The sequence below is a fragment of the Citrus clementina genome, unplaced genomic scaffold, assembly GCF_000493195.1.
Source record: "Citrus clementina cultivar Clemenules unplaced genomic scaffold, Citrus_clementina_v1.0 scaffold_5, whole genome shotgun sequence".
NCBI lineage: Eukaryota > Viridiplantae > Streptophyta > Magnoliopsida > Sapindales > Rutaceae > Citrus > Citrus x clementina.
In genome coordinates this window covers 31,292,869-31,315,481 of record NW_006262201.1, presented here as the reverse complement: position 1 = coordinate 31,315,481, position 22,613 = coordinate 31,292,869, and the positions used below count along the sequence as shown (strand labels likewise).

Below are 22,613 nucleotides of genomic sequence, written 5' to 3'. Positions count from 1 at the left end.
ATCAATGAAACATTTATCATATGGGTTTAATGAGTAAACTCACTATTATTACAAAAATTGGGTTTTTAGTAAGGATATATTAGGTATTTAAGTGGTTTATTAAGTAAAATTTAAAATTTTAAAATTTTAAAATTTGAGGTTGGGTTTATTTAGCAAAGAGATTTAGTGAGTAATTTGGTAGGTCAAATATAAAGTAAAATTAGGGCAATCGACCCTAATCTTTTTTGAGTCTTCATTCTTTAATTCAACTTTTTTCTTTCTCTTTAGTCCATTCTTGCTTCTCCACTCCATTTGAATACTTGAATCAGTCCTTTAATTGCTGGGTAAATCTTTAGAGATGATTCTTCTTTTCTGTCATTTACTTATAACCTTATTTATGTTGTGTAACCACTAATTAGTTGTGACTATCTACCATAACATAACTATATTATTCTTTTACTTAGTTAAATATGGTCATAATAAAAATAATACATCATTGAACTTAAATCATATTTAACTTATATGTCACTGCTTAATGTTGTAGGAGTGATGATGGGCATACTGTGGATAACAAGATGATGAATGAGACATTAAAATATTATATTGATCTTCCTCTTAAAGTTACTTTTGATAGATATTTTATTATATTCTTGTGTAAAAGCACAAGTTACAATATTTATTAGATTTTTGAGAAAAATTATGTGATATATTTGTTATCAGTACAATTTGGTTTTTAATTTTCTTTCTAAAATTTGTTACTTTTTTATTACTGAGTTTTAGAATTCATGGTGGATCCAGATCAAATATGGACTTTAATTTTTTTTTATTTGGAGTAAATACAAATCTTTATTTTTTTGAGTCTAGATATGGAGGTAAAAATATGAATTTATGATAGATATGAAATACGTACGGATCTCAATTTTTATTAAGGATTTGGACCTAGAGCAGAGTAGATACAACTCATATCTGTCCCATTATGATCCCTACAATTAAGGGTTTATTGAAAAAAAGCAGGGTTATTTTTCAAATTAATGGAGTTTCATAAGAAACTTTTAAAAGTTTTTATACAAATTTAATAGGGTACAAAGGAAACAAAAGATTTTAAGAGGTATTTAAAAGAATTCCGATAATTCAACTCTAATGAAAGTTAGCGAGCCATTAACAGAAGAGTGGGGCCTACAACACCGCTTAACATTATTTTAAAACTACGCTTTTAAGAAAAATATGGGGATGTTCGGTAACTATAATCTAATTCTCAAGGTTAAAATTGTCAAGAAATTAGAACCGGGTTTTTTTAAGGATTTTAGAGTGTTAATATATCGCACCACTCTTTAACAAATTTGGTATCCCAAACCAAATTGAACTGAAATTGTACGCCAAGGTGAATTAATTCTAGCACACCTTTAATTTTCTTTTCAGTCTCCTTTTCTCGTGGAAACCTACTTTAGTTCCCAAAAATCTTATTCTAACCGTTTCTCTCCGATTAAATAAAAAAAATTAATTTCTTTCACTCATGTCCAATTACAGTTCTTTTATAAAATTTTCAATGGTTAAATTATATTTATTTAACTCAAAAAAATATAATACATATGAGAATCCAAAATACTTGGGTGTAATTGTGTGGGTGTAAAGAGTTAGAGATAGAAACTTAAAGAAAGAAAAATATAGGGATTAATTTAGATTGATTTGTCCTCTAATATAATTGTAATAGTAATAGGATTATTGGAGAGAGTTTTATAAAAGATAGTAGAGGGGTGCAAAATTATAATTCTCAGAGCACATGCAAATATACTATTTAATAAAGAGCACAAGCTGCAACCAATACATCTGAATTTCAATAACAGAGAGCTTACCAGGCACTTTGTCCGCAAATCCAAGGCTTCGGCATAATTTAGGTGTCTGTCTATCCTCAGCAACGATAGCAAGAAGACTTTCAAGTTCATTACCATCGAAAGCAGGTGCCAATCTGAAGGCACCTAAAAGATGTAAAAGCCCCAGCACCTCCAAAGAATTCTCCACTGCTGCTCTCATCTTCTCCTTCCACTCTCCTGCCACCTTCATAGCCTCGTCTCGTACCAGAGGATTAATCTCTGATGCCACATCTGATAACTGCTCTAACAAAAGAATACAAGTCCTCCTAACAATGCTCACATCAAACTCCATCTCCTGCTCCCTTCAATGAGGAGGGTAAAATCCTGACATTGCATTTAGCAACTGTAGAATGCTTTAACAAGTACTTCAAATTGTGTCTGTTTCATTTCAAGCTCTTGCAAGTGTTCTTCCAGTTGTTTAGGTGTGCAGTAGAATGCTTCTCCTTCTCCTTCAGCTCACAGAGGCATGCCGTGGTCATAGTTTGAATCAAATGAAGTTGCAGCTCGTTTGATTCGTGCTCCTTTGACGGTTTTTCTGCAGAATTTTTGTATAAAATAAAGTTCCTTCTTCTTTGATTCAAGATCCTCTGAACATTTCACTATTGATTTTCCTACTGAAATTAGCTCTTTTTCTTGTACTTGGAACTCCTTGCTGAAGTCTTCAACAGATGCTTGGACAGATTTTGAACGATTCTCCTTTAATGCGAGTTCGTGACAGCGATCTTCATGGCGTTTTTGAAATCCAGCGCACTCCCTCGCTTTCAATTCAGTCTCCTTCTCTTTACATTCAACTTTCAGTTTCCCGCAGTCTGATAGTACTGTTGAGTGATTGTAAATGCATTTGGTTGTAACCCAAATGTGATTATATTTTATTACTTTTGATTAATGGGTTGTGTCAAACATGCAATACAAGTGTTGTTCTGAATTATTTGAAGAAATGGTTGATGGGAAAGGTATTATTTGTATGCATTACAGGAAAAGCAGAGGCAGCTATGAGTAAAGGAAAATGTTTCTTCTACTAGTTCTCACTCGGTTGGCTTTATTTAACTTGTTAATTATAATGTGCGGGAAGTTATGGAATGAGAGAGTAGCTTTTGGTGTAAATGCTTTTGGTTGAATTTGCTTTTTTATTTTCCTGGGTTGGGATTAGTTTCTAAAGTGGATGATGAGTGTGTAGAAAACCCCAGAGGAGTTGAAACTGTACAAAGATGGTTTGATCATGCATATGAACAAACTAATTAAATAACTACGTTCACTGCTCGCTGGAAAGCTTTATAGGAACGCTTTGATTTAAATATGAGATCACTTTAATTACAAAATCAAGAAGCTGGAAACCCTACGATAGCATCTGTCACTGTTATCTATGGAGAGCAACAAAGACTTTACCCGACACCCATGTTTGCTGTGAAACCCTGATTGATTACGAGGAGGTAAATGATAGAAGTGTATTTAGCTGTTCCACATTGCCTACTTGGAGAACTCTCGCTCAGGATATCAGAAGATGGAATTTGAGGGGTCCAGGCGCCTATATTAGTAGCAGGTAAGTTTCTGTCCGAGGACGTTTATAAGGATTCTGAATTTGCAGTTGCTCCCCGGAGCCTGAAGTAGCAATACCGTGATGCATAACAGGTACTTCATCTGCAAATCCGAGGCTTCGGCGTAATTTAGGTGTCTGTCTATGATTAGCAACAATATCAAGAAGACTTGCAAGTTCATTGCCATCAAAAGCAGAAGCCAATTTATAGGCAGCTAAAAGATGCAAAAAACCCAACACCACCAAAGAATCCTTCACCGTATCTTCCATATTCTTCTTCCACTCAACTGCCACCTTCAAAGCCTCACCTTGTACTTGAGAATTAATCTCTGGTGCTAAACTTGATAACTGCTCTAACAAAAGAATACAAGTCCTCCTAATAATGCTCACATCAAACTCCACATATCCCTCCCTTGAATGAGGAGGGTAAAATCCTGACATGGCATCTAACACCAACAATGCAGGGTCAGCTGCTTTTCTAATAGTGTCGAAAACGTTACAAAATATCACATCATGTCTCCGCAAATGCTGATTCAATAGAATCTGCAGATTTCTTCCGCTGCTTGTCAAATTTTCAGGTGCTGCAGATCTCTTCGGATGCAACTGGAGGATGTCAGACAATTTTTTCTGTCTCAACTCCAGATTTTTACTGGAATCTTCAACTGCTTTTCGGAGAGAATCAAACTCTCTCTCTCGTAATTCAAACTCCCTTACACGTTCCTCAAATTGTCTCTCTTTTATTTCAAGATCTTGCACTCGGTCTTCTAGATCTTTTTTGAGTGAATCCAAATGCTTCTCCTTCTCTTTGCGCCCTATGGTGTATGTAGTGGTCAATGTTTGAATCAAATCAAGTTGCTGCTCATTTGTTTCCTGCCCCTTAGAAAGTTGCTTCTTCTTTAGTTCAATTTCCTCTGACCATTTCACAATTGATTTTCCAACTGAAATTAACTCCTTTTCTTTCACTTGGTCCTACTTGCTGCAGTCTTCAATGCAAGCTTGGACAGATTTCAACTGATTCTCCTTTAATAAAAGTTTCTGACAGGATTCTTCAATGCGTTCTTGTATTCTGCAGAACTCCCTTTCTTTCAGTTCAAGCTCCTTCTCTTTGCATTCAAGTTCATTTTCTCGCAGTCTGACAGTACTCTGTAGTGACTGTAAATTGTCCTCATATAAACGAAGCTTCACCAAGAGGTCTTTCATAAAAGTTTGGGTCAGCTCCAATTCTCTCTTTTCAGATTCAAGTTTTGCCTTAACAGCATCATATGACTCCTCTATAGCTTCAAGCTTTTCTGTACAAGCCTCAATCATTGCCCGAATCGAAGCTTTTTGTTCCTTCATCAACACAAGCTCTTTCTCACTTTCCCTCACTTCCCTTTCTTTCAACTCAATTTGCTCCGTACGATCTAATCAACCCGTCCAACGATTCTAATCGCTTCTGTTTTTCCTTCTTCAAATTAAGCCTCTTCGGCCACTTCTCAGCCGAATTTTTCACCAAATTTAGTTCATCCTCTTTCGATTGAAGCTCACTATTACACACTCCAATCCGCTTTCGAACGAAACCCAATTCTTTTTCCTTGCATGCAAGCTCAAAATTACAATCTTTAATCTTTTTTTCAACCAAAACGAGCTCACTCTCTTTATTTTCAATCTCCTTAGCACGCTCATCTAACAACCTAATCTTCATATCAACATCAATACTACTACTACTTTGCTTTTCAAGTGATTTCATGGTTAAATCAAAGAGTTCCTGTATCCATTGAGCAGTGAACAGGCCAAGTTGTTCGTGTGGAAGATCAAACGATCTACGAAGAGTTTCTTTCTTCAACTCAGCTACTCTCAACTCTACCTGATTAGACATATCACAGCTCAGAGGTTAGAAACTAAAACAAGCCCTGATGATAAAATTGCAATGTCAGTGACAAGGTAAGCAAAATCAAACACTGCAGGGTGTCTTCTCAAAGCCTGAAAGGTTGATTAATTGCTTGAGGATTAGCCTTCACGGCATCACAATTTATAATTGCTTATTGAAGTTGTGTTTGAAAAGGAATCCTAAATAATGTAGGAAATACTTGGAAAAAAAATAAGAAGACAAGGAAGAAAATCCTTCTCTTAACAGGAAAGTTTTAGAGAAGTAACAAAAAACTCTGTTTCATAACAGTGGCCAACTTTTGGGAATAATTAAGTAGGCATTTTCATTGGCACATATTATTACAAGTACTCATTTGTCTGAAAATTTTTAAAAGAGATGTTTTGGAGGCTTTCTCTTTTATTGTTATTAATTTATAAAAATTAATATCGTTCTGACTTTTGATATTTAAAATATTTAGAAAATCTCTTAAAAAAAAGGATTAAAATGGAAGTTATTAAGTCAAAGTTTATCGAAGTTAAAGAAAAAAATGTGAAAATGATTGTATCCCCAGTTTAACGTACTTTTTTATAGTACTGGATTCTTAAAATCTAATTTATTTTTTTCTAAATAAACTAAACACTTTTTCAAATATGGTAAATATAATATAAAATGTGTATGGCCAGTATTGCAAAAGTACAGATTTGTTGCCAGGAATTCCCCAACCGAAACAACTTTATTTTTCTACAATCAAGTCAGGTACCAAAAAGGGGGAGGAGACAAACCAAAGGCACACCACTGTAAGGAAAACTATGTTAGTTAGCATCTAACAGCACTATCTAAGGAGAGCACCATCACTTCAACTAGAAGTGCTTGTGCTGGAATACGAAGGTTTTGCTTTTCCTGCAACATTTGACTGTGCGGCAACCAAATTTGCTGTGAACCTTGAGTGATTACGAGGTGAAATGATGGAAGTATGTTTGCCCTCTACTGCCATGTCCACACTGCTAAACTGAAGATCTCTTACTTAGGATATCAAAGCTCGAACTTGAGGGGAATAGGCTCATTTAGTAGATGGTTCCATCCGAGGACGTTTGTTGTAATTTTGAAGTTGCAGTTGCTCCCTGAAGACAGCAGGACCAATACCGTGATTCATTCTACTGTTCTCTGCTTGATCCATTCCAATGCTACTCCAAGGGACAACTGAAATACAACGCCATTTAATTACTAAGAACCTTGTTGGACCAGAAACATAATCTTTTTCCTTCTAATATAACATCAAGGGAATAATACATTACGGTGGCTTTTAAGTTGGATATAACAAATTGTGAACAGGATTCTCACAAAATAATCAACAATGCAATACTATAGCGAGCACGGATAGCACCCGATACAACTAAATTTTAATAACAAACAGCTTACCAGTTACTTTATCCGCAAATCCAAGGCTTTGGCGTAATTTAGCTGTTTGTCTGTAGTGAGCAACAATATCAAGAAGACTTTCAAGTTCATTACCATCAAAAGCAGGTGCCAATCTATAGGCAGCTAAAAGATGCAAAAACCCCAGCACCTCTAAAGAATTCTCCCCTATAACTCCCATCTTCTTCTTCCATTCCCCTGCCATCTTCATAGCCTCATCTCGTACTTGAGGATTGATATCTGGTGCTATATTTGATAACTGCTCTAACAAAAGAATACAAGTCCTCTTAATAATGCTCACATCAAACTCCATATCTCCCTTCCTTGAATGAGGAGGGTAAAATCCTTGCATTGCATCTAACACCAGCAAGGCAGGGTCACACGCTTTTGTGAGTGTCTGGGAAATTTGACCAAATATCAAATCGTGCTTCTGCAAATGCTGATTCAAGATCAATTGAAGGCTTCTTCCATTGTTCATAGATTGAAGAGATAGTAGCCGTGTCTCTTCATTGTCTGTCAAACTTTTAGGTTGTTCCAATTCTTTCTTTGCAGATTCAAGTTCTTTGATAGACTTCTTAATCTCATCATATAGCTTCTCTTTAGCTTTAAGTTTTTCTTCATAATCAGATATATGTCTCTCCTTGATTGCAAGCTCTTTCTCACATTCCTCAATCGAGCTTTGGATTTGTCTCAATTTCTTTTCTTTCAACTCAATTTGCTGACTACAATCTTTAATCCCACTCTCCGGTTCCAACCGCTTATGATCCGCATGATATTTCTCAATTGACTTTTGAAGCAAACTCAGTTCTTCCTCATTCAGATTAAGCTTCTGTACCAAGTCCAATTGTCTTTCTCCACACTCAAGCTGACCGTTCCATTCTCCATTTGACTTTTGAAGCAAACTCAGTTCTTCCTTTTTCAAATTAAGCTTCTGCAAACAGTGCTCAACCACAATTTTCACCAAATTTAGTTCATTCTCCTTTGACTGGAGCTCATTATTAAATTCTCCAATCCTCTTCTGAACAACTGCTAATTGTCTTTCCTTACTGTCAAGTTCACCCTTACATTCTCTAATTGACTTTTGAAGCAAACTCAGTTCTTCCTTCGTCAAATTAAGCTTCTGTGACCAGTGCTCAATTGAATTTTTCAACGAATTTTTCAGCAAATCCTCTTCTGATTGAGCCAAACCCAATTGTTGTTGCTTACACTCAAGCTCACAGTTGCATTCTCCAACCCTCTTTTGAACCAGACCCAATTCTATTTCCTTAGACTGAAGCTCACTGTTAGATTCTTCAATCTCCTTTTCCACCAAAGCTAACTCACCCTGTTTCGACTGAAGCTCGCCATTACATCCTCGAATCCTCTTTTGAACCAAACCCAATTCTTTTTCTTTACACCAAAGCTCACTGTTACATTCTTCAATCTCTTTTTGCACCAAAGCTAACTCACCTTTACTTTCTCCGATCCTCTTCTCAAGAAAACGCAACTGCCTTTCCTTACATTGAAGCTTCAAATTAAAGCCTCTTATCTCATTAGTCCTAGTCTTCATATCCACTTCTTGAGTTCGTAATTAAAATGATTTTATAGTTGAATCAAACTTTTCCTCTAAATAAATAATGATTGAATTAGCATGTGCATGTGCAACAGTGCAAGCTCAAACCATCTATGTAAAGTTTCAGCTCCTCCAAAGTGTTTTTTTTTTTTTTAAAACACACATCCACTTTGGAAACTGAAGCAAGCCCAGGTGATAAAAATGCAACGCAAGTATAAATTAAGCAAACTGAAGTAAAATTACAGTTGCAGAAGAGCTAACCGGCCATGGCCAAAACACTGCAGAGGCCTAAAATCTTGTCACCGATGGTCGGCCCGCCGCTCATACTAGCTGGCGTGGCGAGTTTTGGGACTTCTTGACGTTTCACTGACCAGTTTCTGCTAAGTCAATGACATTTGTACTTATAAATATATCTAGGATATTTTACCATGCAGCCTCTTGGTTTCTCCGAAATTAAAAAGACCGATAATTTTGAAATCGTGTCAAATAAGTCCTGTTTATTTCACACGTACCAGTACCATCAGACTATCGAAGCGTTTGCTACTTGAAATCGTGTCAATTGACTGATTAAAGGAAAAGGAAAATGCTATATTCCCCGGGTCAAACCCCGGGTCAAACCCCGAAAATAATCAAAACGATGTCTTCATTTCTTTTTCATGTTTTAATTCTCTGTAAAACGGCACCGTTTGGTTTAGAAAAAAGGCAAAAGCAACGAGATCCCAGCGCTTTGTCTTCCTCTTCGTTTTACCCCTCTGCAAAAAACCCTGTTCTCTGTCATTCACAAACCTCTTTCTTCGTTTTACCCGAGCTTCTCTTCCCGTCTTGGCGCAACAGTCTTGAAATCCCATTCCTCTTTCTTGGCATGTGCTGCATCTGTTATGCAAGTGAAGCAGATGCACAGTTTGTGCCGTGTTCCCATCGGTCATGTCATGGCTGCATAAGTCGGCATCTTCTAAATTGCTTGAGATGCTTCTTTTGCAACGCCACAGTCCTCGAGGTTGTCAAGGTGGACGAGAAAATTTTGTAAAAATTTGTCCTATCCATTTTTGGTCTCTGGCATTATCCCATTGCCCTGGATTCTAAACTGGTCAGCGTCAGATGAATGGTTGCAGATTAAGCTTGAACTCGGGGATTCATCCTTAAACAAAGATAAAAATGGAAAAGTTCAGGGAAATCGCATGATTATATCTGTGTAGTGTGGAATAGCAAAGGGGGTGGGAAAGATCATCAAGAATTCTGGCAGGGAAAGTTGCGGGCATTATTCTGTAAATATGAGATATAAATGACAAAAGAAATATATCTCTTTTCATTTTCTCTCTCGCGGCCTGTAAATCGTGGTACAGTGTTCATTCAAGCTTCTTGTTGGCTTAAGGGACCGAGAAGTACTTAGCAAATTCAATTGATGCAGTGCTGATACGGAGATGAAAAAGCATAGCAAACGGCGTCGTTTGATGGAGATAAAAAAAAAAAAAAATTCACGAAACGGCGTCGTTTGCATTAATTTCGGGGTTTGACCCGGGGTAAATAGCAGAACTCATTAAAAAAAGGAAAAAATATACGGAAAATGCTACTTACCCCGAATCAGATCCCGGGTCAAACCCCGAAACGGCAGTATAGGCCGTCGTTTCGTCTATTATTTTTTTTTGTTTTGATTATTTTTGAAACGACACCGTTTTTGCTTCTATTCTTTTTACTCTATTCTGATTTCTTCTTTCTCTTCGTTTAACTTAACCCAGCTTCTTTCTCTTTGTTTAACTTAACCCAGCTGCACACCCCTTGCTTCTTCCTCTTCGTTCTCTTCATCACACCGTTTCTACTTTTAATTTTTTTCTTTGTTCTGATTTGCTGGGAACGAAGAGAAGAGAAACAATAATATACCTGAACTGAAAAATGATGCCCCTGGTTTCTTCAGTTTGAAGCATAGTGTAGATTGATGTGTATAAATTATTAAACTTATGCATGCTTCTGGGTTGTGTTTATATGAATCATATCTCGCATCATGATTATTTCATTACCATTAATTTCTTCCTTTGAACTTGGAGATTGTCCTCGAAAATTTGTGCTCATATGTTTTTATGTCTTGATCCATTTCAACAACAAAGAGACTCTGCAGCTATATATGTTGTTGTGCAGGAAAGTATAAAGTTGCGTGTTTGACCTGAGAATCTGAAAATTTCCTTACTAGTGCAAAATATGTCCTTTAACTTGAATAAAATACCACCATCCTAACCGAATGAGACTAGATTAATGAATAATAGACTAGGGATTGCGAATGGCTGCCAAATCTTAATTAAGTTCTCAAGGGTTGTGACTTTGGGTAGATTGGAATCTGATGCTGAGGAGAAATTTTGGAGCTTCCATAAGAAAAGTGTTGGGGAATAGGACATTGAGTCAGTCTCAGACAGCAGCAAGCCTGCTTTATGCGAGAGAGAGACGGGAGCATCAGAAAATGGGTTTGGAGTTGGATACAACAATGGGGACTGGCTAAGCTTAAGACGAGGAGTGAGGAGACTATGCAGGCATCCTGTATTTCAGTTCGATGAAGGAAAATGGAACAAGGCAAACGAAGGGGCAGCTGGGTTTTGAAGGATTTGCAGTTGGATTTGCAAACGAACGTGGCTGTCGGTCGATGAAGAGAACGAAGAGGAAGAAGCAATGGGTCTGTAGTTGGGTTAAATGAAGAGAAGGAAAAGATCAGAACAAAGAAAAATAAAATTGAAGCAGAACGGTGTCGTTTCTAAACGAATCAAAACAAAAAAAAAAGAACCGAAAACGACGACCTATGCTGCTGTTTCGGGGTTTGACCCGGGATTTGACCCGGGACAAATAGCAGAACTCCTGATTAAAAGCTTGGGATTAGATTACGTTTATAAATTTCTATTCAATATCTTGTTTGGTGTAAATCGTTTCATCTTTTTTTTTTCCTCTTTCATTCTCCCTAAACGACGCCGTTTTGGCTAAGGCAAAACCATTGCTTTCTCTTTCTCTTCCGTCTTCCCCTTCCTCTCACAGCCATTCACGATCCATTCATATCTCACTGCCAAATTCAGTGTCATACACTTAGTAGGTGCAATAGCAAAGCATCTGATTTTGTTCCTCTCAATGTTCCCCAACTTGTCCAGATTCTGAACCACAATCAACACCAACAATGCCACCACCCCTGCCCCCAATGAATGCCCAGCAAATGTCAAAGTATAATTTGGGTTCCTGTCAACCAAGCCCCTTAAAAATTCACACTCGGCATCGAAAACACACCTTGCAGCCTTCAATGACCCATTGTGAACATATCCACCATCAAACTTTGTCTGCCCAAGTTTGTTATCAAGAAAAACTGCATAATCACCTTCTTTTGCTGTCTGCCCAAATTTGTTATCAGTTTTTTTTGTAAGACAACCCAATATGGATTGATTATAGAAGAGAAGAGAACGAGGAGACTATGCAGGCATCCTGTATTTCAGTTCGATGAAGGAAAATGGAACGAGGCAAACGAAGGGGCAGCTGGGTTCTGAAGGATTTGCAAACGAACGTGGCTGTCGGTTGATGAAGAGAATGAAGAGAAGAGAGCAATGGGTCTGTAGTTGGGTTAAATGAAGAGAAGGAAAAGATCAGAACAAAGAAAAATAAAATTGAAGCAGAACGGTGTCGTTTCTAAACGAATCAAAGCAAAAAAAATAAGAGCGGAAAACGACGACCTATGCTGCCGTTTCGGGGTTTGACCCGGGATTTGACATGGGGGGCAAATAGCAGAACTCCTGATTAAAAGCTTGGGATTAGATTACGTTTATAAATTTCTATTCAATATCTTGTTTGGTGTAAATAAAATGAGTTATGTCCTTGTCCCCCATTGTTAAAATTTACACGTAAAGTTAATTTCGAGAGAAAGATTAATATACAAGACAGCCAATTGCAAAATGAGCAGTGGGGTTGAACCTAATTAATTTCAGAAAAAAATTTACACTTAATTTTTATACAAGCTAATTCAGTGATCAAAATTTATATGTCAAATTAATTTAGAGAGGAAAATGGTGCCTTCAAATCTTCAATACATAATGGTATGCTCACTTCCAACTTCAAATCAGCATCCGATCAAGATCTTGGAGCTGTCAACTCAAGAAAAGCTTCCTCTGGAGGCTTGGGTCACAAAGAATGTCAGCAAAACCTTATCTTCATATCAACTTCTTTAGTTTGTTTTGCAAATGAGTTTACCACAGTACTCCATTTTAGAAACTAAAACAAATCCAGGTGATGAAAATTGAAGGCACGTAAAAAGCATGCAAAATAAACTAGTGTGAACGGTTGCAGAAGAGCTAACCGGCCGTACGCAGAAGAGGCCAAAAACCTTGTCACCGCCTGTTGGCCCGTTACTTTCAGGCAATTCCCTTTCAAAGTTGAAAACGCCTGGCATGGTTTTGGGCATAAAGTTAAGACCTTTGCTTCAAAAAGAAGAGTTTGGAACCACTTTAATGAGTTCCAAATTTTCAATAGCTTTATTGCATGAGCTTGTTATAGGTGTTCATTTTACTCATTTTGGGATATTTGACTGAAAGGTTTATGCTACCAGAAAAAAGAATCCGTTCTCCTAAGCCCATTCTGGGATTTTGATATGGTGCTAATAACTTTATAAATCTATGGTAATAAATATTTCCCCGAAAAAAGGACGACTCACTAGCAACTGGCTCACTACTGTCAATTAGCTGCTACCGTTAAAAATACGTGTTAGCAATTACGCAACTGCATTTGTGAACTCTTCCAGCCAAAATTTCTCCCAAGGTTTTCTGATGCCAAGCAGCATCGAATATCAATTATCAAACATTGTTTTGCAAATTCCATGATTCCATCTAATGTTTTGCGAATTCTTCAGAAAATTTAACCATTGACCATTGTTTAAGTAAAATATAATCCAAAACAAGTAATTTTCAAAGAGGACAGATTTGGTGCACCATTGTGCATATGGCAAGCTCCCATTGGGGGAGCTGTGGACCTCATTGAATTTAATTTTTAAAGTCATCTTGGACTAATGAATTAAGGCATTTGAATCGACATGTTTGGTAAAATGATTCATCCACTACTGCATCTCAGCCTATGAAAAATGAAGAAATAGGAGGGAAAATAATAATCCATTACTGCTATCCAAAAATTTGACAATGACGAGGTTGGGTGAGGATGAAACCATTGAATAGTCTGCTTTTACAATGGATGTGAAGAGAGGACCAAGAAAATGGCTCTTCAGTAATCACTTATCACAATTTCAAAATATCTGTATCCATAATCTGAAATCTACAAAGCAACAGGAGTTCATCCCAAGGGCTCATATGGTACTTTCGGTATTTTCAACAATTGGGCATTAATAGTTTTCCAGTACAGATCTGTCAAAACTAGCTATATGCTTCAACCCCATTCTTAATCACAGTCTGCCAAAATGCTTATCAGGCCTTTATACGGACCACAAATGAACCTGTTCATTGATGTACACACAGACAGATGTATGTTTTCAAATGCATTATTAAGGGTAAGAATTGTAATTGTCAGAGAAATATAGAAAGCAAATTAAATAGAAAAAATAAATGTAGAGCATTATCTTTTGAACAACCAATGAAAGTTAACCTACCATGACAAAAAGACTTGACAAGTAAAAGTTATTAAGAGAAATTGCCAAAGACTTAGGGGGACAAAGCATAACTGCTAGGTTGGGTTGAAAAGAGAAAATTAATGGAGAAGTGGAGATGTTGGAGCGCCTTGTGAAATTCAAAATTTAATTAATTTAGTCAGAGTATACAGTGCAACTGAAAGAAGCTTGCAAAGATGAAAACACTAAGGCATGAGCAAACTAATCCAAAAGAGCTTAAATTACACGCAAGAGTACTTGAGAGATTCTTGTCTAAGTTTATGGAGAAAAATCACGGCATAACATATTTCAATACTTTTTATTTTAAGAAGGAAAGAGGGAAAAAAATAAAAAAAAGAAGGGAGAAAGCAATGGTAGTGAATAACAAAAGTAGGCATGGCAGCTCCAGATGACTGGATGCCTACATTGTAGATACTAAAGGAGCTTAATTAGCAACTTCAACAAAAATTGATTTACCAACGCTTGAGTTCGTAAAAGGGGGAACACATAAGCGTGTTTGGCTTCATGCAAGGAAATCAGAAGCTAGCCCCCTTTTGTATATGACACGGTATGCACTTATAAAAGACAGCTTGCAAAAATAATTAAATATCATAAAAAGAAAGCACTGAATAACTCAAGAGCAGTTCCTTACATGCAGGAAGATTGGATATGTCGGCCGAAACCGCACAAGGAATCCCCAAGTTTGAGAGAGCTCCCCTTATAATTCCACAGGGGAAGTACACGTGCATGGTTGCTAGGGATGCCTTGCTTTCAGCTGCAGCAGAAGGATCTTGAGATTCAGTATTTTCGACTGATGGATCAGTCGAGATACGTGAAAGCCATCGAAACCGATTGTCTTGCAATACAAAGGTACCCTACAAGACAAACAAAGGCAATCTCAGCAAACGTAAACTAAGATCTCCAGCACCAAATTGATTGTGGGTTCTTAAACATACTCTATGGTTCGTCTTCAAGTTGTCTATCTGCTTCTTGAAGAGCTCAGACCAAAAGTCCTTGCAGATGAACTTTATCGCCTCTAGATGATCACTAAAGCGTGGCCTCTCCATTGTATACCTGGAAAGCACAAAAACAGTAAATAAAGAATGTAAATAGCTATTCGAGTTTGAGTATCAAAGTATTGAAGGCTTTCACAAAGTACCCACTCTTTTGCTTCGAACACATTATCAACCAACCAACCGAACTACACAAGTAGAAGAACACTGGATCGAGTGACTATAGCCGATTACTTCGTTCAAAATGTTTAAGGGTGTGACTAATAATAAAAAAGTAAAGCCAATAAAGACTAGTGATTTATATCACCATCTAAGTCTTGTGGGCTATTTCATATCTAGCTAAAAGCAAAATTCAAGCAATTAATAAGTAAAAATTAACCTAAAGCTTCTACATTTCCAAACAAGATCCCATTTTTATTGCTCTTTACTTCTTTTCTCTCCCCTAACTTTCCCAGCAACCAAACAACATAAATCAGATTCCGTCATCAGATCTAAAAAAGCCCAAATCTTCAAATTACTATTAAAACCCTAAAATGTAAAATAAAATAAAATACAAATCCGAAACTGAGATCGGGGCTTTGATCAGGTGGGAGGGAATGTACCGTTCGGAGAGCTGGTGACCGACCTGATAACCAATCGCCTCGATCCGACGGGCTGCAAGCTCTGGCTTGTTGGCGTAGAAACGATTGTTATACGTGGATACTATTTCTGTTAACAAGCTGTCAACGCAACTCTCTGATACTTCCCTCCCCATTTTTCACTGTTGCTGTTTCTCTGATTCGTTTACTCTGAAAAGAATTAAAATTATTTTACATTTATTTAAATTTCGAATTTTATTAATTTCGTAATAACAAGGCTGATAATTTTGGGCCTGTTCTTATAATATCCAGGTTGTTGAACTGAGGCCCATCAGTTCCAAGCACATGCTATATTTTGTTGAAAGTTGGGCCTATGGGATCAAATCACAAAATTAAATATTTTATAAAGTTAGAGTGATCCTATTGGCACCCCTGTATTTTTCTTATAAAACCCTCTTGTTATACATTTACAATTTTATCCCTTGTATCTTGAATTGTATTTGCTGTAAAATCTTATCTTATTAAATCCATATATGATTTTTTCTAGCTGACTCTTTCTCCACTAAAGCACTTAAAAGTTGCAATTTTTTTTTGGGAAAAAACAGGTCAATGGTAAAAGAGTAAGAATTTGATATAAAGTTTTTTTTTTTCACTTAACAATTTATTTTTGTAGGAAAGATAATTTTATAAAATTTTCATAAATTACCAACGTTATTAGAATGCTAGGAGATAACTAAACCTTGCGTGTATTTTATACATATTTATTTTGAAATATAATGTCATAAACTGAAAAGTATAAAACTAAAATAAATAGAAACCTCATAATAAACTAAGTGCATGGGATATAAAATATTGGGTTGTTATCGACAACCTTTCCTATAAAAAGAAGAAACTTGAAGTGGGAGTGGTTGAAGAGTGATAACTGAAAGGAGGTAGAGGTTGAAATTGTTTGTGGAAAAATTACAGATAAAGGCTATTTTAGGAATTGAGGAGGAAATAAACAGAAAAGGAGTTTGAAAAGGATATCCCACTCATAAAGTTATTGCCAAATAAGGGGATTAACACTTTGGTTGAAGTTTCAAAGAAGGAATAAAAAAAGTTAAAAATTTATTTGTTGTCTTTGGTAATTACCACCTTTTTGGGAAAAGTCTTAATTGAATCATTATTACTGCATTTATATTTAAGGAAAAAACAACTTAGGAACCAGATTCTTGAAGAAGATAAAAGCGCAGCACAACCTCATATAAAATACACCTCTCTTCCTATTATAACCACAGGTACATTACACACATTTGGAAAAATGAAGACAACTTCCCTCAAATTTGCTTTCTTCGTTGTCCTGCTCTTCATTGCTTCTGGTATGTAGTGTGCGTATATATTTTGTAGATAAATAATTGCGTAGTCCTTATTATAATTTGAGCGAGTTATCCAGTTAGTCTTTGTATTTTAAATAAGACATTGATATTTTCGTAGTTGTTGGATCTAATTTTTTAAAGATAAAATAATATTTTTGTCTAATTTAAATTAAAAATTGAGATAGGACTTTATGGGTGATTTTTTAAAAATACAACTAGCTAATTGGGTCAAATTGTAGGTAACAATTAAAGAAGAATATACCTCTCTTTTCACTAATTAATTAATATTCTTTCACTTGGATAGTTTAAAAATTTAAATGTTTAATAATATCTTTTCCCCCAATACAAATTTCATTTTATCAAAATATTTACCCAAAATTAACAATGATTAATTGATTAATTGTGTAGGTTTACCTGAAGCAGTTCATGGAGACGACTCTTGCAAAACCGATGCGGATTGCGTACCTAAATGTGCTCGTGAGCCACATGGAAAACCCAAGTGCGTGGATGGATTTTGCAGCTGCGGGGATGAGCCACCAAAATGGATCCCTAATGAAAATCCATGATTATTATTATTATTATTATTTTAGAATAAAATAATGTGTTGGCATGAATGTAAAGTAAGCCAGGGACTTATTTATGACTCTTTAATTAATAAGAATAATTAATATTGTTTGATTCGCAATGAGTTCTAGAACTAAATTTAGTAAGGCATGGGATTAATATTTCGCGGTCAATCGTTATTGTTATGAACATTTATTAGTTTTATGTGGATATAAAATTGTCTTTAATTTGAAAAAAAAAAACTCAAATCAACATTAGAGATCTCAACTCATGCTTTAATTGTCAAAGAAAAATGGGTGCTTATCAATCACTTTGATACAAAAGAAAGTTAAATAAATCATTTTAATAAATGACTAAGTTTGTAAATAGTCCAATCTCTTTGATACACAGAGTCGTGAATGCGTTTTACATCGGGGTGAATTCAATTCGAACAAAAATAGAGAATAAAGATTGGTGTATTTTTATTGGAGGCTAATCTCATGACTTAAGCAGCATGTATATAACACAGTTAATACAAGTATGGAGCAAGTTATTTAATTAAGAAGTTGCATTATAATGAAACCTGAGACAACACTTTGACGTCAGCTATATAAGAGTATCTTTAAAAGCTTCTATTAATTTTACTCTTTAAATATCTATTTACTTACCTATGTGACAAATAAAAGAGTGAAAAAACATATTATTCATTTATTCTCCAAAAGACTTTTCAAATAGAAATAAGTTAATATTATTTTAATCAAATAATTATTTTTTTAAGGAAAAAGTCAATAGCAATTAAAGCACTTTTCTCTCTTTCTCCAATGAAAAATAATAAAATACAAATTGAAGAGGGAGAAATCAACTCTCTAAATTTGAAGAGAGAGAATAATCTCTTGTTTGAAGAATCTTAATTGGAGTGTCTTTTGGAGTCTTAAATATTGATATGGCTATTCAAATAAGTAATAAAATCTTATTTGAAGAGCCTTTTGGTGATGCTCTAAAGGCAGCAAATGGAGCTGCTGGAAATGGACCGCACGAAATTTTAAATTGAAGAGACAACTCCCACATGCACTGGCCAAAATTTTTAACATCGCAGTATATACAAGCTCAATTGTTAACTTTAGGGCAATTTTCGAGGCAATCTCTGTCAATATAGCATTCTCTATAGGGAGATTGTTCCCTCCTACAGTAATCATCATATACCATTTTTTTTATTGTTTTTGTAATGGTCAAAAATTCATTTGATAGCATAAGTTTATAATATTGCTTTTATTTTCAACTACTCTTTTATTTATATTTATTATAAATTAAATAAATCACATGAATAGAAACTAAATAAAAAAACAAGAAATATATGTTTTGATATGAGCAAAAAAATTAATGATAATATTTTTTTGTACTTATTTATTTTGTGAAAATTTTCTTATAATAAATATACAAGAAATTTATTATAAAATGATAAAAAAATTATTATAAGAAAACTTGAATGACAAATAAAAATTTATTATAAGATAAATAATAAAATATTTTGCCTATACTTTTTACATTTAATTTTAAAATATTACAAAATACTTGTTATAAAAAAATGTTCACAAAATAAATGATACAAGAAAAAAATTATTATTATTTTTTTTGCTCATATCAAAACATATATTTTTTGTTTTTAATACTTAATTTTTTATTTAGTTTCTATTCATGTAATTTATTTAATTTATAATAAATATAAATAAAAGAGCAGTTGAAAATAAGGGTAATATTGTAAATTTATGTTGTCATAAGAATTTTTAGCCATTATAAAAATAATAGGGTGATAAATGATATATGTTAATTACTGTAGGGGGAATTGACAATCCGCCTTCTCCATAATCCACGTGTGGCTTCATATCTCCTGCTCCAATACTTGTGAAGTTGTTGCATTGACAAAAGTTGCATGCATGCACGCGGCCATGGTCAATTAATTAACATATTCTTATTATTCAAATAGATATCATTTCAATTGTTTAATAGAGAGAAAGAGATATCCTTACAGAAGGAAAGGAATTAGCTAACAGGGCTACCAAGACAGTTAATTTGAGGAGTGATTATGCTTTCCCCATTATCTTATATTAGTAGTTTTTTGGTTAGGGATTTTAAAGTACGGGAAAGTCTGGAAAAGCTTTAAAACCGCACGGTTTTAAAGGCTTACAGTTTTAAGCCTTTAAAACCATGTGGTTTTAAAACTTTACCGTACTTTCCCACACTTTAAAATTCCGGACCGAAACATTTCTCTATCTTATATATATATATGTGTGTGTGTGGAGTGGATCATCTTATAGAAATTAAAACTGGGAGATAGAGAAACATCATGCTGTATTTATGGTGAAAAAATAAGGACAAAAATTTAACTCATCTTATTTGGCAAAATTAATCATTTCTCTCGTGTTTTAAAATCTATCAAAAACTACATGCACAATGACATAGGGCTGCGCATGAACTAGTTTGGTTTTTCGTCCAAACCAAACATAACTAATTTCAAATGAATTGAAAAAAATAAATAAATACAAACACTTTAATACTGTAATTTTTAAACTATAGCTGCTCGGCCTTAATATCAAAAAGGACCTCGTAGTGTTTCTTTGTTTAGCTTTTCCTTTTGTGTTTTCTTATTTTGAAATCTAAATTTGACTAAATATTATTAATTTTATCATATTTATCCTTATAAAATATTATTTTTAAAAATAAAATTTATATTACTGTTAAAATAAATATAATTCATTTATGTATGAATGATTTTTTTTTTTTTTTGGTGGGGCTACTTACATCCTAAAATGTACTATGAACACCCATGTTTTAATACAATTTTGCATTAGAAAAATAAGGATAAATAGTGGTAGTTTTATAATACTTTTTTATGTTATTTTTAAAAAATAAAAAGTATCACGTGTACTTTGCAGTAATATTTTTTTTAAAATATTAATTTCCTCATTGTTGATCTAACTATCGAGAATTTTATATTGAATAATGAGTATACTATACGATTGTCCAAGGCAATTTTGTAATATTGACTTATAAGAATTTTTTCTTAATAGTAATTCACAGAATGATTATTTTTATAACAAATTTTTTTATTAAAATTAAAGTGTTTAAAGCAGTTTTTAAAATGTAAATAATTCCACCCATAACTATTAAGGAAATTTGATAAAATAATAGAATAGTACCCATTTTTATCGCCCATGGGATGAAAAAATTTCTTCCTTTAGCATTAAATTCAAATTTCAAAAGCTCTTGCGAGATTATCTAGGAACTGGTTGCATTGTAGGTTGAAACTGATCTTATCAATTTTCTCTCTCTTTTTTTTTTTTAAAAAAAAAATCTTCCATATTCATTTAGCTGAAAACATACAGACATAATGTCAAATAGAGGAAGAGAAAATATCAAAGATTTAATAAAATTTAAAAACCTAATTTTTCCCCAACAGATTATATATATAAATATATATTGTCAACATAGGGTTTGTGATATTGAGTAAAAAAAGGAAAATCAAATCAAAGGAACATTAATTCTTACAAGAAGCGGTTACAATTAGGACAACTAAGAAGAAAGTAAACTTGACCGAAGCTTTTTCCATTGTCTTGACAGATCAAGTGAACTATATTTATAACTTAATGTGATTGTAAGTGTTTTTAATTTATGCAATGAGGTTCATGAAATCAGTCTCAATTTATAGGGGTATAGTACTTGTCAACTAGTGTTCCAACTGTGTTCAATTTAGTTTAATATTAGTAGATTTGTTTTCCTTATTATTATTATTATTTTTTGTTTTGAGAAGGTAGATTTGCCTACCTTATATTTAAGATTACCTTCCTAATTTAGATTTTAGTATCCAAACTTCATTTAGTAGCTTATACTCGTTTCTATAATTGTATTTACAATTTTTTTAATAAATATTAAGATATCTGCGTGGTGGATCTATAGCAATTTCATCTTCTTTTAAGGTGCGTGTGGTGTGATGTTTAATAATAAATTATTCTTTAATTTTATGTCAAATTTGATTTAAATGTAAGATGAGATTTGATATATTGATTAGAAATTTATATCTAAAATTAGAGTAATTTTACGATAAGGGAACATGTTACTTTAATAAAATAAGGAACAAGGCAAAGAAGGAAAATTAAAAATTTTACTACACCATAGAAAAAAAAAATACACTATATTAAAATATTTGTTATTTCATCCTTTAATTTATCTCAATTCGTTCATTATAAAATTACTTCTAAATTTGTGTCTAATAGTGTGTTTTCCTGGCTTATTGCATTAATATTAAAGATATTTCTTTTAATGGACATTTATAGGCTAAAAAGGATTATACTCGTTATCATTATGTTGGGTTATATGTTAGAGCTGGACCATAAGGTGCCCCTTTATAAACTCGTTTTAAATAATTCAAAAAAAATATATATATATACAGAGAGAGAGAGAGAGAGAGAGAGAGAGAGACTCAAGTTTTTAAATCAGGATTCATTAAGGATTAGGTTTCTCTAATCCCAAAGGAAATTCACTAATTAAAGATTTAGTCTTATTGCAGATTCAGTTATATGCCAAATTTATAGGTATCTAATTTAAAAAGGAGTAATACTAGATACCTCAAATCTTATTCTAAAAAATTTATCTTACATAATGTGATTAATAAGATGGATATTCGCACATAATGCATGAGTTTTCATTATTTAAAAACATCAATATTTTCTTATAATATGGTTTGAGCTACTTACTACTATCCATCTATTTAATAATTTAAACACAACAAATTCTGTCTTTTGTGAGTTAATCCCTCACAAACTGCAGTAAGTTCCTTAATATCTCTTTCATTTACATTTTTTTCTCCAATATAATGAAAAATTACAGTGAACTCCTTACTCTATTTGAACCCCTAAAATCACTCTTGGAAGTTCAAATCGATTTTTATCTGAAATTTTATATTCCTAAACTATCCTCATGTAAATTTAGGACCCGTTTGGGTATGGGGTTGTGGCTCCACAACTCAGCTAGCGTTTTTTTTTTTTATAATTTTTGTAATAATTATTAAATATATAAAGTTTGTGTAAAATTTATTAATTATCCTAATTTATAAGTTTTTATTTAACAAATTTAACTTTTATCCCACAACAGTTGTAGATTAAAACCCACAACATCTCATTACAAAATAGGCCCTTTTTAACCTTAGCTTCTTCATAAAATTTATCATTTTCTGTATTAAAATTTTCAGTAAAATTAAATTTTCCATTTATTGAAAGACAATATAAACATATATAATTTTATCCACAATATATTTTCTTCAA

The 22,613-nt window shown here is 33.8% G+C and overlaps 2 protein-coding genes and 1 pseudogene across 2 annotated transcripts; all 3 read right to left on the bottom strand.

The window, feature by feature from the left end:
- Positions 1-1,770: 1,770 nt before the first annotated feature.
- Positions 1,771-4,692, bottom strand: LOC18042632 (annotated as a pseudogene).
- Positions 4,693-5,879: 1,187 nt separating this feature from the next.
- On the bottom strand, positions 5,880-8,575 carry LOC18042888 (chromosome partition protein Smc). Its single transcript, XM_006433071.2, has 2 exons — positions 6,653-8,575; positions 5,880-6,433 (listed from the first exon to the last, which is right to left on the bottom strand). The coding sequence occupies exons 1-2, from the start codon at positions 8,196-8,198 to the stop codon at positions 6,294-6,296; spliced, it is 1,686 nt and encodes a 561-aa protein (XP_006433134.1). The 5' UTR covers positions 8,199-8,575; the 3' UTR covers positions 5,880-6,293.
- A 4,904-nt stretch (positions 8,576-13,479) lies between these two features.
- LOC18042602 (trafficking protein particle complex subunit 6B) lies at positions 13,480-15,619 on the bottom strand. The gene is made up of 4 exons (XM_006433070.2): positions 15,422-15,619; positions 14,763-14,880; positions 14,459-14,681; positions 13,480-13,656 (listed from the first exon to the last, which is right to left on the bottom strand). The coding sequence occupies exons 1-4, from the start codon at positions 15,571-15,573 to the stop codon at positions 13,628-13,630; spliced, it is 522 nt and encodes a 173-aa protein (XP_006433133.1). The 5' UTR covers positions 15,574-15,619; the 3' UTR covers positions 13,480-13,627.
- Between the last annotated feature and the right edge of the window lie 6,994 nt (positions 15,620-22,613).

Excerpts from the sequence above, each read along its gene's own strand:
- LOC18042602 (XM_006433070.2), bottom strand. The coding sequence starts at position 15,573 with ATGGGGAGGGAAGTATCAGAGAGTTGCGTTGACAGCTTGTTAACAGAA. Across the intron at positions 14,682-14,762 it reads ACTTGAAGACGAACCATAGA|GGTACCTTTGTATTGCAAGA; the intron begins GTATGTTTAAGA and ends TTTGTCTTGTAG. Across the intron at positions 13,657-14,458 it reads CATATCCAATCTTCCTGCAT|GTTCATTTGTGGTCCGTATA; the intron begins GTAAGGAACTGC and ends ATCAATGAACAG.
- LOC18042888 (XM_006433071.2), bottom strand. The coding sequence starts at position 8,198 with ATGAAGACTAGGACTAATGAGATAAGAGGCTTTAATTTGAAGCTTCAA. Across the intron at positions 6,434-6,652 it reads ATTTGCGGATAAAGTAACTG|TTGTCCCTTGGAGTAGCATT; the intron begins GTAAGCTGTTTG and ends GTTGTATTTCAG.